The sequence below is a fragment of the Pocillopora damicornis genome, chromosome 9, assembly GCF_964200805.1.
Source record: "Pocillopora damicornis chromosome 9, jaPocDami1.2, whole genome shotgun sequence".
NCBI classification, from domain to species: Eukaryota; Metazoa; Cnidaria; class Anthozoa; order Scleractinia; family Pocilloporidae; genus Pocillopora; species Pocillopora damicornis.
In genome coordinates, this window is record NC_142678.1 from 175,517 (window position 1) to 188,723 (window position 13,207).

The 13,207-nt window shown below is 35.4% G+C and overlaps 2 protein-coding genes and 1 long non-coding RNA gene across 8 annotated transcripts in view; 1 reads left to right on the forward strand and 2 right to left on the reverse strand.

Annotated features, from left to right (window-relative positions):
- Positions 1 to 13,207, reverse strand: part of LOC149039502 (uncharacterized) — a 59,480-nt gene that overhangs the window by 28,105 nt on the left and 18,168 nt on the right. The window lies entirely within an intron of this gene.
- The window catches only part of LOC149039506 (calcium uptake protein 1, mitochondrial-like), a 12,273-nt gene continuing 797 nt past the window's right edge, over positions 1,732 to 13,207 (reverse strand). Inside the window, exons 3-9 of the mRNA XM_089181817.1 lie at positions 12,963 to 13,207; positions 11,548 to 11,745; positions 11,173 to 11,313; positions 10,981 to 11,089; positions 10,596 to 10,685; positions 4,211 to 4,281; positions 1,732 to 3,196 (exon numbers count right to left, since the gene is read on the reverse strand). The exon at positions 12,963 to 13,207 is cut by the window's right edge and continues 103 nt beyond it. Coding sequence (XP_089037943.1) covers positions 3,092 to 3,196; positions 4,211 to 4,281; positions 10,596 to 10,685; positions 10,981 to 11,089; positions 11,173 to 11,313; positions 11,548 to 11,745; positions 12,963 to 13,207 — 959 coding nt within the window. The 3' untranslated portion in view covers positions 1,732 to 3,091. The remainder of the gene's footprint in view (positions 3,197 to 4,210; positions 4,282 to 10,595; positions 10,686 to 10,980; positions 11,090 to 11,172; positions 11,314 to 11,547; positions 11,746 to 12,962) is intronic.
- LOC149039507 (uncharacterized) lies at positions 4,374 to 9,686 on the forward strand. Of its 6 annotated transcripts, XR_016179614.1 has the most exons (5): positions 4,374 to 6,405; positions 6,879 to 7,047; positions 7,525 to 7,592; positions 8,699 to 8,783; positions 9,073 to 9,686. It is a non-coding gene; the product is annotated as an uncharacterized LOC149039507 (long non-coding RNA). The 6 variants fall into 6 exon arrangements; XR_016179616.1 differs by having other exon boundaries at positions 4,374 to 7,047; positions 8,601 to 8,783; XR_016179612.1 differs by having other exon boundaries at positions 4,374 to 7,047.

The following is a 13,207-nucleotide window of genomic DNA, read 5'->3' on the forward strand; positions in this document are numbered from 1 at the left end:
ACCACCCGGTGCTTTCGTAAATCAACTCTACCCCAACCTTCACACACATTATTGATAGAGAGAGAGAGAGAGAGAGAGAGAGAGAGAGAGAGAGAGAGAGAGAGACAGAGAGAAAGAGAGAGAGAGAGAGAGAGCTGGAGGAAAGGGCACATTTCTATCTTTTTTCAGGCACTTTTGTAACACAAAAGGGCACTTCTGTCACGTGACAGGCACTTTTGTAACTGTGCAGGGCATTTTGATAACTTTTAGGGCACTTTTGTAACTATGGAAATGTATAAATATTTTTAATTCCTGAACTACTTAAACCCTTAAAAAGTTTGTTAACGCAACCACTTCAGTTGCTTTTTAGAAAATGGAACTTTTAAACCGGACGACGTCCGAGTTGATAGAGTTAGGGGATCAGAAGGGTAGTACTTCAAACTTTCTACGTGGACAGGAAACGTTCTTTCACCAAAAAAATAGATCCTTTTGTTAAGGGTTGAGGATTGCGGCAGACAATCGTTCTGATAACAAATAGTAATTATTCAGGATTTGGAAAGATTTATGCTCAAAAAAGTGTTGATCCGCACAGCTCCATACATTATACATTCGCTTCTTGAACAGAGAAAACAATGACAAAAACAATTCATTTCCATTGGGAAAACAGATTTGTTTTACAATAGTACGGGGCTGTGCGGAAACTTTACCGCGCGGAGTACCATTTCTAATCTTTCATCTTCTTTGCTGAAATTCCGCGTTAACAATGTAGAAAAAGCGTGGTTCGTGCTCTTAAGTTTTAATTAGTTACAAGTTTGAAGCGAACCTCAGTGTTTTAAGTAATGCATATTAATTTTGATAGTGAGCATATCTAAAGCTTGTTTATGGAGGCACTAGTTTTGAACATTGTGCGTAATATAGAGATGACGAGTGAATTAAGGAAATATTTCAATCGACTTTCTAGGTCCGAGAATTTCCTTCGTCTCAGCCCTTAAATTCCAAGATCAGATCGTCAATTCTCCCCTTTGGCTGCCAAACGTGCCCTTCCAATTAGTTAAAAGAATCTGATATCATATCAAGATAACAACATCTAGGAGATAAATTTGAATATTCTCACTTCCTGTTGCTGGATAATGTATAAATAATATAGGGAGAAGTTACATTTTAATCACTTCTTAGACTTCAAGAGTTAACCGCTCGTTATGAAAAGTGAAAAATTAAGTTCACACTTCTGTTTTTTTTCTTTTTAATCGAAACATCTGAATGGTAAAAATGTCAGTAATACGGTTTTTAATCAAAGGAGGTTTGTAAATTTCTGATATTTTAGACGAAAGGGTTATTATAAGCCATAATATTTAATTTGCCTGTTTGTTTCCTTCTTTTCTGGGCTTGAAATGAAGCGATAATCTGCAAATGTTTAAATTTAATTCTACAATGAGATTCTCCAAATTTCGCGAGGGAAAATTAAGGTATGCCTCGATGTTTATTTGCCATGACTCCAAATGAAACTGATATTTGACAATATGAAGGGGGCTTCGTTCTCACACAAAAGTAATTTTTTTTGTAATCTTGAAAACCTAGGGATTACTGACATTTAGTTTCTCGTTATATTATCACCCCTTAATCACAAATTAAGGTCACACACATAAGAAGAAATGAAATAATCACCAACAAACGAAGCTCATGATAGTTAAACACGTTCTTCTTAAGAAAAGTAAGGAGAACAGAATTGACAGTAAAAACACTGTAAAGATGTGAAGGGAACAGTTTTTTTAATCTTGTTACTCCCGAAGGTACCCTAGAAAAATGACTTAAATTTATCGCATGTTGACCAACCAAGTTTTGTAATGTTTCAGGGAAAAGTGTCTAACAGAAAATTCCTATTCAGTTCTTCTGACATGTGCAATGGTTGCGAACTCAGAGTATGATTATTTTGCAATGTTTTCCCCTTCACAAGAAGCCACGATGTTTTTACGTATTATTTATTTCACCTAAATATCCACAATATCTTTCTCATTTAGACTTGTACGACACACTCCAGTCCAAACACCGCTCAGTCCAGTCTAGTCCAGCTAATCCAGATCACTTAACCTAAGCCCTTCTCACTTCGTTTCAGAAGAGACCAGTTCATTGTGCATTCAGTCCAAAAATCACCGTCCAGTTCCATGCAGTCCAGTACGACCCGCTCCAGTACACGCCATTCCTTTCCATATGGTCCAGTCCATCATCACAAGACAAGTGCTGACTCTTGTATACCGGTATAACTCGCCTATGGACGGGAAAGCGTGGTGAAGAAAAGGGCCGACGCTTAATTGGGTGTTTTCTTCTCTTCCTTTCTGCTGTATACGCGGAGGCTGGGAACAGAACAGTTAGAAGACGCTGATGTCCGGCTGGTTAGTAAGATTCTTTGTGGGTTGGGATGAAAAAAAGGGTTCATAGATAGTGCACTGGTCGAACCATAAAATCCAAATTCTGCTAAAAGTTGTCACACTTCTGATTCGGCTCAAAGTTATTAAAGCTTAGTTTGCGGGTCCCCTTGAGGTTGGGCGAGGTCCTCCCTCCACATCTTTTTCTCTAGCTTTTTTTTTTCAATCGAATACTGTTCGGCATATTTTCGGTTTAAGTCGTTTCTTCTTCGTCGCTTCTTTGGTTTGTCACAATATCGGCTCCTTTTTTACTTCGGCTCTTCATCAACAGGTCTTTCGGTGTTCATCAGTTGCTCATCGACTTTAGAGCACGTCTTCCCCCATTGTTACTTCGACTGCGACCGATTACATTTTCAGTTTTACTTGATTGAGAGGATCTTAAACACTGTGATCGAGTAAGACTGTTTAACTTGAAAAAAGTTTGCCTCGAAGGGTCAATACTTGGAATTCACAATCATTTGCATTTTTCATACCCACTGATCACATTCAGTCAGTTCTCCGAAGACAACTGTTTATGAACATTTGAAGATGACAGCTAATGTACACTATTGTTGCAAGCTAGTACATGGACCTCGCTCCTTCCATTAAATCCTTTCACTAATTTGTAATTTACTCTACACTGACAAGCAACAAATCAATTTTCCTGGCACTGTGTTCATTCTGATCTTTGAGTTCAACATGATTATCATCTAGTCCTCAGCAGATTGTTTCTTACCATGCAGAGTGGTATATGCAAAGTGTTTTCCACAGTGCCAAATGGCCTGCATCAGTCTACTAAAACCTGTATCCTTTGGCTGAAAATCAAAAGCAAAGAGACAGCATTAGCCTCAACATGAAGTTGTTCCAAAATTTCACATATTGTATTGAACTCATTCATGATGACCAGCATGATTATTATTCTTTGATGTGCACAAAAATAAGCCTTCTTGGCCACACTCTTGATTGTCGATTATTTTGTTTTAATTTTTATATGTTGTAGAGGCCAGAAAAGCTAGTGAAGCTGGTGTACATGATAACAGAAGAATAGCAATTTGGCCAACCATTTACAAGAGAGGTCTACATCTACACCCTTTATCTGCTTGTTTTTTTGCTTTATCAGATTGTTTGTGAAACTTTTAGCAAGTTAACTTTAGTTTAATATGAAACTCAGAAAACTGTTAACACCAGGAATATTTCTGAAACGTTTCTAGGCTGCAAGGAAAAAGCCAGTCAGGTATGAGATAACAGTAGTTACTTAATGGTTTTGGTGCTTACCTATGTTCCCTAAAATGAATTTTTAACGATCTTTACACAATTGCCCTGTCAGAATCTAGCCTGAAAGCAGGCCCTCATTAATAGTGCTTGATCATGAGTGTTTCTTTGCCTACAGAAAAGTATGAGGCATTGAGCAGCAAAAGCTGGTGAGAGGTCTGCAAAGAGTCTAGCAGTGATAATGTGGAGCCAGACTCCTGCCCAAATGTGCATCTTGCAGCACTTACAATGAAGGCATTCTCTCTACCTAGTCATAATCAAGCCAAAGTCTTCATGGTTTTCTGAGACTTGCAGAGGTTACTTTCAATTGCTTATATTCCATGGGCTCATTTGTTGCCTGAACAAAAACAATGAAAGAAGGGCTACCATGTGGCACAGTAGTCAAAAATGTAAAAAGTTCTGTAAATTTACAATTATTCTAATGTGTTATTGAAAGGAAAAATTAAAGGACAACATGGATGTAAGTTCTGTTGTCCTAAAAGGGAAAAAATTATTCAGTTAAAAGGAGTATGATAATAATATTGTAATTACTAGTGGCTACATTCCATCTTTCTCACATTTTCTAATCCTCTGACAAGTTGATTCTTCATCACAACAATAAATTCTCTGTGACTAAGAACTCCATCATCTGAAATTGGACAAAAAGAAGGGAAATGATCCTCTCAATAAACTCACTTTGACAAAATTTGCCATCAGAAGATTTAATCTTAGACATCTTACCAAAAAAGATAGCCTTGAAGTATACTTTAAGTATACTACAAGTATACTGCGTCAATAGTGGTTATACTGCAATCATACTTCAATAATACTTCAATAGTACTGCACTTACTTAAGTACATTTGCAGTACCATTTTTGAAGTACACTTTAAGTATACTGCTCAAGTGAAAATCGTTTTCTTTGTTGTTGATGTAGGGTACAAGTATACTTTAAGTATACTGCTCAAGTGAAAATCATTTTCTTTGTTGTTGATGTAGGGTACAAGTACACTTTAAGTATACTGCTCAAGTGAAAATCATTTTCTTTGTTGTTGATGTAGGGTACAAGTATACTTTAAATGTTTGACACAAATGTAAATCAAGTTCAGGTCTGATTAAGTGGGAAATAACTCTACTGAAAAAGTACTGATGCTTCAGGTGATAAAGATCATAATTACTTTAATGTCTCACACAAATGAGAGTAGTAGGAAATAACTATACTAAAAAGGTACTAATTAGGCTTCAGTCGATAAGATCATATACATTTACACAATCAGATTGGCTGGTTCCCTTGCGAACTGAATTCCCAGTTTTCTAGGAATTCCTAGGAATTCCTAGGAATTCTCAAAAATTCCCATCTATGCAAATTAACTCTGATTTAAAAAGCTTGGAATTACTGGGAATTTCTGGGAAAGGAAGACTCCAGTTTTGTGAGGACTTGGAATCCATAGGAATTCCTAAGAATTCTTAGCTTTACAAACTACCTATAATTTAAGAAGTGTGGAACTCTTGGGAATTGCTGGGAATTGAATTTGAGGCAATTTTAATACCCTGAGGTCCACATAAATTCTAAGAAATTCTCAATACCTTGAATGTGAAGGTTTTAAGAAAAAGAGTAATTTCAGAGGCTTAACACTTTGGCTCAATAAAAGGTATGCTATACAAAACTTACCAAGAGATATACACACATGTACATGTTTATAACTTAAAGATTATGAAATTTATTACTCAAACTAAGTTTTAGTAAATCTTTACATTAATATGGATTTTCTCATGAACCAGCTGTCAGTTATGTTAAATGGAAATTGCCAACTTCCACAATAATTAACAATAATTACATTGTTATCTTACTTCCCTAACCTACATTACTGGTTGCCTTTGTTAGAAAACCTTGGAACAGTCAAGCTCAGTTGCCTCAAATGCTGTCAGAGACTTTTTGTTGACAATACTTTTAGTAGAAATTTCATGCCTTAGACAAACAAATTCAACACCTAATTAATCTTTCTTTTTTCATGATTGTTGTTGCTGCTTTTTTTCAGTTTTTTGCTCTATTTTCATGACTAATTGCTGTAATTTGTTTTGCTGTTTTTATTCTTACAAAACATTTTTGTAAGAGTTCCAATACTTGTGGATCATCCACACACTTTGCAAACATTTGGCATGCAGACAAGACAGAGGTAGTCAATGTACCCTTTGAGGAAAATCACCTTTTATATGACGTCTTCAATTTACTTTATTTGAAACTCTGATCTGAAAATATTTGTCAACAAGACTTGTTAGTAGTGAGAAGTACCAACCAAGTTTCCTTTCATAACTTAATTTCTTAAATGTCCCAATCACTGGATCTCCCAAAAAAATATTACATCTTTTTATTTTTGGTGCAAATTACAAGTCCTTCTTTATATAAAAATGAAAAATGCTAGTCACACTTCAGTAATAACAGCTCTTAAGTTTACTTGTTGTTCTTCTCTGTCTGTCAGCTATCAACAAAATTGTTTTATACTTCGGGCAGTGCATAACTATTTGTGGACCAGAGTTACAACGCACCTCTGTAATTGCATATAGCTACTCCTGTCTCTTGTACAAATGTTTCTCCTTTGTAAGACGCACTCTACTCTGTTGTCAATACTGCTTTAAGTTCAGTGGAAACGACTGACTGAGGAATCGAGATGGCGGTGTTGGAACGTGTTGCTGAACGCTTGCTACGGTCAAGCTTTGTAGATTTAGGTACTGGTACACTGGGATCATCTATGTATCTCTTACACTTCCGAATGTGGTATCCTTCTTTAATAAATATGAGGGTAAAAGACGATTTGTAGTCGCATTCAAAACTGTGATTGGCTTGTGTTATTTCTCACCTTTGCCATTAACACAACTCAAGTGAGTTTCGAGTCTTTGTTTCCTCGACAACTTTCGGCCACAAATCGTGCATTTGTAATACGATCGATTCTTGTCGATTATTTCTACATAGAGTGAGCTCACATCTTTATTTATATCACCAAGCTATCCATCTTCTAGAAGCAGAGAACCGGTCGGAGAAGTCAAAATAAAGTTGGGCGCTTCTCTTAACACTGCAATCGGCAAGCCAGCGGATTCACTTTGCTAGCCAATGACAAGTCCTAAAAGATCCACGTGATCATGCCCGTGATCGGAAACAAAGAAGACTCCATTTGGCGCTCATCTTTGAATGTACTTTTCATCGGTTGATCGCTTTGCTCAACTGTTTTGCTTAATATAACATTTCTAAAGATAGCTTTTATTCTGGTTCAATGGGAAAACGAGAATAGCGTGAGTGTTGTAAAAGAGAAGAAAGTCGTTGGCGCCGTGGAGTTAAAAGTAGGGACAACAGTTGACATATGGACCGGTACAAACAAGGGTCGAGTGGCCATCTGTAAAGCTACGATTTTGAAAGTTTGTGGTGAGTAAAAATATTTGCGATATTCGTTGTGATCAAAATCTTATAAAAGAATAGATGTAGCGGGTTGAATTAAGCTTACATAACGCTCGGCGCAACTGAAACTAGAATAATTCTGAGAATCGAATCGAATTGGTCACTTGCATGCCGCAGTTTCTTAAGCTTATGCTTTACAATGAAATAAACCTATCAGTAAGGTTTCAAGATTCCTCTAGTCACGTTTGGGAACATTCAAGATTCATAACAAACCTTAGTACATAAAGAAGCCCTCCTTGGTAAAAACAAAATAATGTATTCAGCCCTTTTTTTAGTAAAATCCATGAGAGAGATGTACTAACTCCAATATAAAAGTCACTCAATATAACAGAGATTTCTCAATTTGAGAATCCAATGAATGCCCTTTTCCTCATAGCCATCTTAAAAGCCTGGTCTGAGCTTTAAACATACATATTTTAATATATTATTTTTTTTCAAATTCAGATGTCAAGGAATCCAGATACAAAATGGTCAAGGTTCTTGTTGACAACCTCATTCAAGGCCAACTCATTGTGAGTCCAGGAAAAAAAATACAAACAGTACAAACAGCAGCTAAGTTTGCAGTTTAGGATAACTTCATTCTAATTTATTGTTACAGTTATAACAAGATTTTAATCAAAAAAATCAATTTTATTTGTCTGTAATTAGCCCCTTCACTCCCAAGAATATAACTATATAAATATAACTTAGGATATTGTATTTTTTGGAAAAGAATCAACAGATTTTATTCACAATTTGTGTCAAACCAAATTTAATGATTGATTAGAACTATTTTATATGAATAGCTGTAATTGAGGATTAATCCATATGAAGTTTTCAAGAAAAGAAAAATAAATCAAATTCCATCCTAATATTACCACACATTGATTTTAATAATTATAATCAAAAATATTTTACATGTACGCCTTAATCAAGCTTTTAAATAAATTTCATTGAATACTTGAATTTTAGCTGGGTTTTTTTAATTTAAAGTATTTATTTTATATCATTAGCCTCAAATTTTTGCTTAAAATTCCCAGTAATTCTTAAACATTCCTAAAAATTCCCAGAAATTCCTAGGAATTTTTTAGATTTACAGCTTTTCAGGGAAAGTTATTGGTTCTCTGAGTTGGAATTCCTAGGAATTCCTAGGAATTCCTAGGAATTCCAAGTCCTGTTGGCTATAAACTTGGAATTTCTGGGAATTTCTTGGAATTTTTGGGAATTTCTGGGAATTTCTAGGAATTTCTAGGTTTTTAGATCCAGAGTTGTTATGGTTGGGAATTCCTAGGAATTCCTAGGAATTCCCAGTCCGAATTTACAGTGAAAATTCACACCTTTATTCCTAGGAATTCCTAGGAATTCCAAAAGCCATTTCGCAAGGGTTTACAGGTATACTGTACTACAAACCAGAAAAAGCCTGCACAGCAAAGTTATCTTCTCAGAAGAATTATATTACACTGTATATTAGCTTTCAACTTTGAAAATACAATCCACACACACAGGTCTGCATGGCGCATTAACATACATATTCTTTGAAGTCATTGTAACAGCAAAGCTTGACACCAACAGAAGCCAACAAGCCACAGACTAGTAAAAATTCAGTTTTGGCTAGTGGTTTTCAATTATTTTCCACTAGACACTGGCTGAGCTAGTGGGAAAGAATCTGACCGGAGCAAATGCCAGAGAGGGCTTAAATGCCGACATTGTTTCCTCAATTTTGGGTAAGTACATTGCATTTGGTGTTTTTGTCATTTTATTACTATTGGGAATCTGTACACTTGTACATGTTGATCAACATGACTTTCTCAGGGATCAGCCTTGTAAAAAAAACTTTGGGACCATCCATATAAAAAAAGTGAGGAAAACAACTCCAAGCAAGTATTCAGAAGTTCCTTTGATCTAAGTGATCTCGGATTATTGATTGTGGTATGAGTCTTTCCAAAGTAACACAACCTTGTTGTCATGCATAAGTCTAAAAAGTTAAGCTCCTGTGTTTCTTTTTCTTTGCAGATTTTGTGGTAAAGCAAGGGGGGAAGGCCTCTACAATCAAGCAAGCCCTGAGAAATAAAATTAGTTCTCTAACCACAAGGGCAAGTAGTTGGCAACCTGCCAGGAAAGTAAACAATTGAATCGATTGAATTAAGATTAATTAAAATGATATGATTGGATACTCAGTAGATAGACTATTTTCTATTATGATTTGCACAAGGCTTGCTTGCTTCTCTAATTATTAAATAACAAAGTCAATTTTTTTATTATTACATTTTACAACAACCATTTTTTTATTGGCTTTAATTCCAACTAGAGACATTGTAAGTGACATTGCTGATTTTCATGAAATTTGTTTCTGTTTTACATGATTGAATGATGAAGTCCATTTTATAGATATTCTTCGTTTTAAAACGATGAATAGTTTTTGTTAAGTATCCCAACATTGTGAGAGTCAGTTCTAATTTGCATGGAATTTATTGTTAAAATTTATGAAATAATCCAATGATGGATTTCATTGTAAAATATATATTTTTGCATCAAAAGACAATTTAGAAGCAGTCTTTTATTGTACAAATTTTAGGTTATTTGTCATGGTCAGTTGTACCAAATAAATTAAAGACATGAATTTCATACTTTTGCTTGAATGCTTATCTGACTCGGCCAAGTATATAATACAGCTGAATATATGCCGTATGAACTAGTGGTTGCATGCCTGTTCGTGCATATTAATTTACCTGGCTGCAGGTATGTATGCCATTCATTTATAATATCTTGAATACACTCTAATTATACTTAAAGTATACTTTAAGTATACTGTACTTGTCAGTTTGCCACTAGTGGTTTTACTCATGAAGTATACTTCAAGTGCACTGCAAAATTTTCAGTACCTTTCAAGTATACTTCAAGTATACTTTTGGGTGTTCCAATTTCAGGTGGGAACAAGTATACTACAAGTATACTTTTAGTAGCTCTGTAACCTATACTTCAAGTCTACTGAAAGTATACTTTGTGTAACTTATTTGCAGTACACTTTGATTACAGAAATAGTATACTAAAAGTGTACTTAATTTTGGTAAGGGACAGTGAGGAGTAATTGGATGCAAGTCACTTGAAGGGATTAAGGGGTTTAACATTTGAATCGTTTCAAACTTGCATATTTTGCAAAGAAATTGCTGCAATTCAGGAGTTTTCTTTGTCCTGTTTCATTTGTCAATAACTGTATGAGAATACTCACATGTAGGGCAAAAGGTTTGATTAACTCTCTGTCAACTGGAGTAATGTTCAGTTTTGGGCAACATATCGTTTTACTAAAATTGAATACAGTGGAACATACAGGGAAAAAAGAGTCTTGAATAAGGAGGTTCAGTCAAAAGAAAGGTGTGGTAACCAATAGTAAGAAAGGATCCATGGTACCATAAATGGATGGTACTTAGATATGCTGTTTGTTTGTTTGTTTTGTTTGTTTTTCTTTTTTGTAATTAACATCATTCAATAACTGAAATGAATATTAAGACTATTGATTCTGTTGTAATGCTATTTACCATTTTCATCAAACATCTTGTATACAACATCAACCACATTATCACTCAAATTAACATCTGTCACTGTCTTCGCAACTTGCTTGAATGTTGCTGGAAAAAGAGGAAAATAACATTAACTGCCCTGTGATGCCTGCCCCTTTATTTCACTGAGAGCAAATGTGAGAGAACTAGTTCTTATGGACCGTGAGGTCAACATGCTTGTACTTTGAAAAGCCTGATTAGCTAATATATTTAATATGTCTCATTCCATGTAGCTACAAGTGTTGGAAAAAAGGATTAATGTTACCAATTACAATTCAAACTGGTGATCTTTCTCATTAAGTATCCAACTGTTTTATCTCTTTCATCACAAATCAAACTCACAAGTAATGAGCTCTAAACAAACCTGGATCAATAGCTTTGCCTGCTGCATTATGAAAACTCAAAGCCATATCTGCTTCAGAAATGTTTCTCATGAAGCTGAAGAATGCCAAGTAATCTTTGAATGTTATTCCCTGGTTAAAAAAAAAGGAAGAAAAGAAAAAACAATTACCAGAGGCATGTGAGCTTAATAAGTATTTTCCTTTCCAGACCTTACCTGAGGATTTTCTTTAAAATATTTCTTTACTTTCCTCAGAATTTTCACCTTCTTCTTTTCATGGAAACTAGAGTAAGTAAGAAGCATGTCTGCAAACTCCCATTCTTTAATGCAGCCATTCTCAGGGTCATAGGAATTGAACTGCAAAGTAAAAGTCAAATGTACACAGTCAGGTATGATCAAGAATGATTTCAATAATAAGAAAAGTTTGAAAAAATTTATTTTGCAGAACTAATAACTTTGCCAAGCTGACTGCCCCAAAATAGAGATTTGCCCACCATATGTCACATGACTTACTCCCAGGCCCCAGCAATGTATAGCAAACACATTTTCCACTTAACATACAACTTGTCCTGAGGAAAATAACACTTTTACCTCTAGATACATGACTTCTTGTTGTAAATTCTTTTGAAACTCTATAAATCTTTGCACAGTTAGCCTCTTCTTCAAATCTTTTCCAAAGAAGCATTCTTTGATACCACTGTTCACATGAGCTGATAGAACACTGCCTGTCACTACATGATCACGATGCCGCATCCCAGTTTGAGTCATGCTAAAAAGGATATTCTGAACCTGAAAATTAAACAGAAAGAATATCTTTATTGAAGTGTCTCAAACCAAATGAATGTAGAGTATGCAAAGAGGTGCAAGTAAAGGTTTCAGTGCCATTCAATTCCTTTGAAATTGGATAAGTCAAGTTTGATAAACTGGGCAAAGTATTTTAAGTCTGAACTCTAATCATATTAAGACTTAATACATCACTTCCTTTTTCATTGTGGAAAAAGATCATGCAATAAGGAGCAGATGAGGCAGATTGGAGTTTATGTAGCAGATTAATCCCTTAAACAGCCTGGTAAAAACATCTTACCCTGTTACTAAAAAAAACTCTAGTTCACATCTAATTATTGACATTCATTATCCAAGCAAATTCAAGTTTTACTGTTGGGATAACAACAGTAGCCCCAGTGTTCCTCATATTAAAACTGTGGGTTGAAAACTTAAAATAATCCTTAAAAGGAGTACAAATATTGCCTTGTAGGCAGTCAAAAACAAATAAGCTAGCCTTTTTCTTCAAAACGTTTTAAACCAAGGGTAGGCAGAGTTTGTACTTTAAAATTTGGAACTTGGCAGAATAGTCCTGTGACTTCGTTGTTCCAGGTTTCTGATTTGGCACCTGTGTTTCTCTGACTAACCAAACATGCATTGGCCACAGTAAGTGAAAATGGGCATTATTATTGTTCTGTAGATTTGTTCAGGGCTAAAGGTGTCAATGTTAGAACAGATTCACCATAATAGGTTCACTCTTCTTGCTGATTTCTAGTATGTTTTGTAAAAGTGCATATCAAGATAAAGTGTTGGTCCAGATGCACACAGAGGTACTTGTAACTTGTTGCCATGTTGATATGATATCCATTTACTAGGAGGTTCAGTTCTTTGCCATCAAATCCCTTTAATCTTTTCTGCTGTTCCAAACAGCATTACTAAATTAAAATGAATTAAAAAACAATAGCAGCCCAATAATACTCCCTTGGGTACACCTGTGAAAACAGGATTAGGTTCAGACAGCACTCCCTTAAATTGCTCCCTGCTTCCAAAGGAACAAACAATCAGTAAACCAGTATTGATGCTCTAGACAAGTCAATGAACACTGCTCCTGTTGCTTTACTGCCATCCACTTCTTTCTAGATTAAGTCTGTAAAGAGAGTTACTGCCAATTCAGTTGAGTGATAAGACCTATAGCCAAACTGATCTTCGGAGAGATGGCCACTGCATTCAAGCTGCTTCATTACCTGCTTATACACCCTTCTCACCAAAACCTTTAACAAAGTAGGGAGAATTGAAATCCGTCTGTAGTTGTCTATTTCTGCCAAAGCACCAGTCTTGAAGAGACAAATCACCTTGGTCACTTTCCATTTGGTAGGGACAACTTCAGTTGCAAGAGATAAGTTGATAATAAAAGTCAAAGGCTTTGTTATGACTTCTGCTGCATCTTTAAGCAATCCAGAGGGGAGGTTACCTAAGCCAGTGGCTTTCT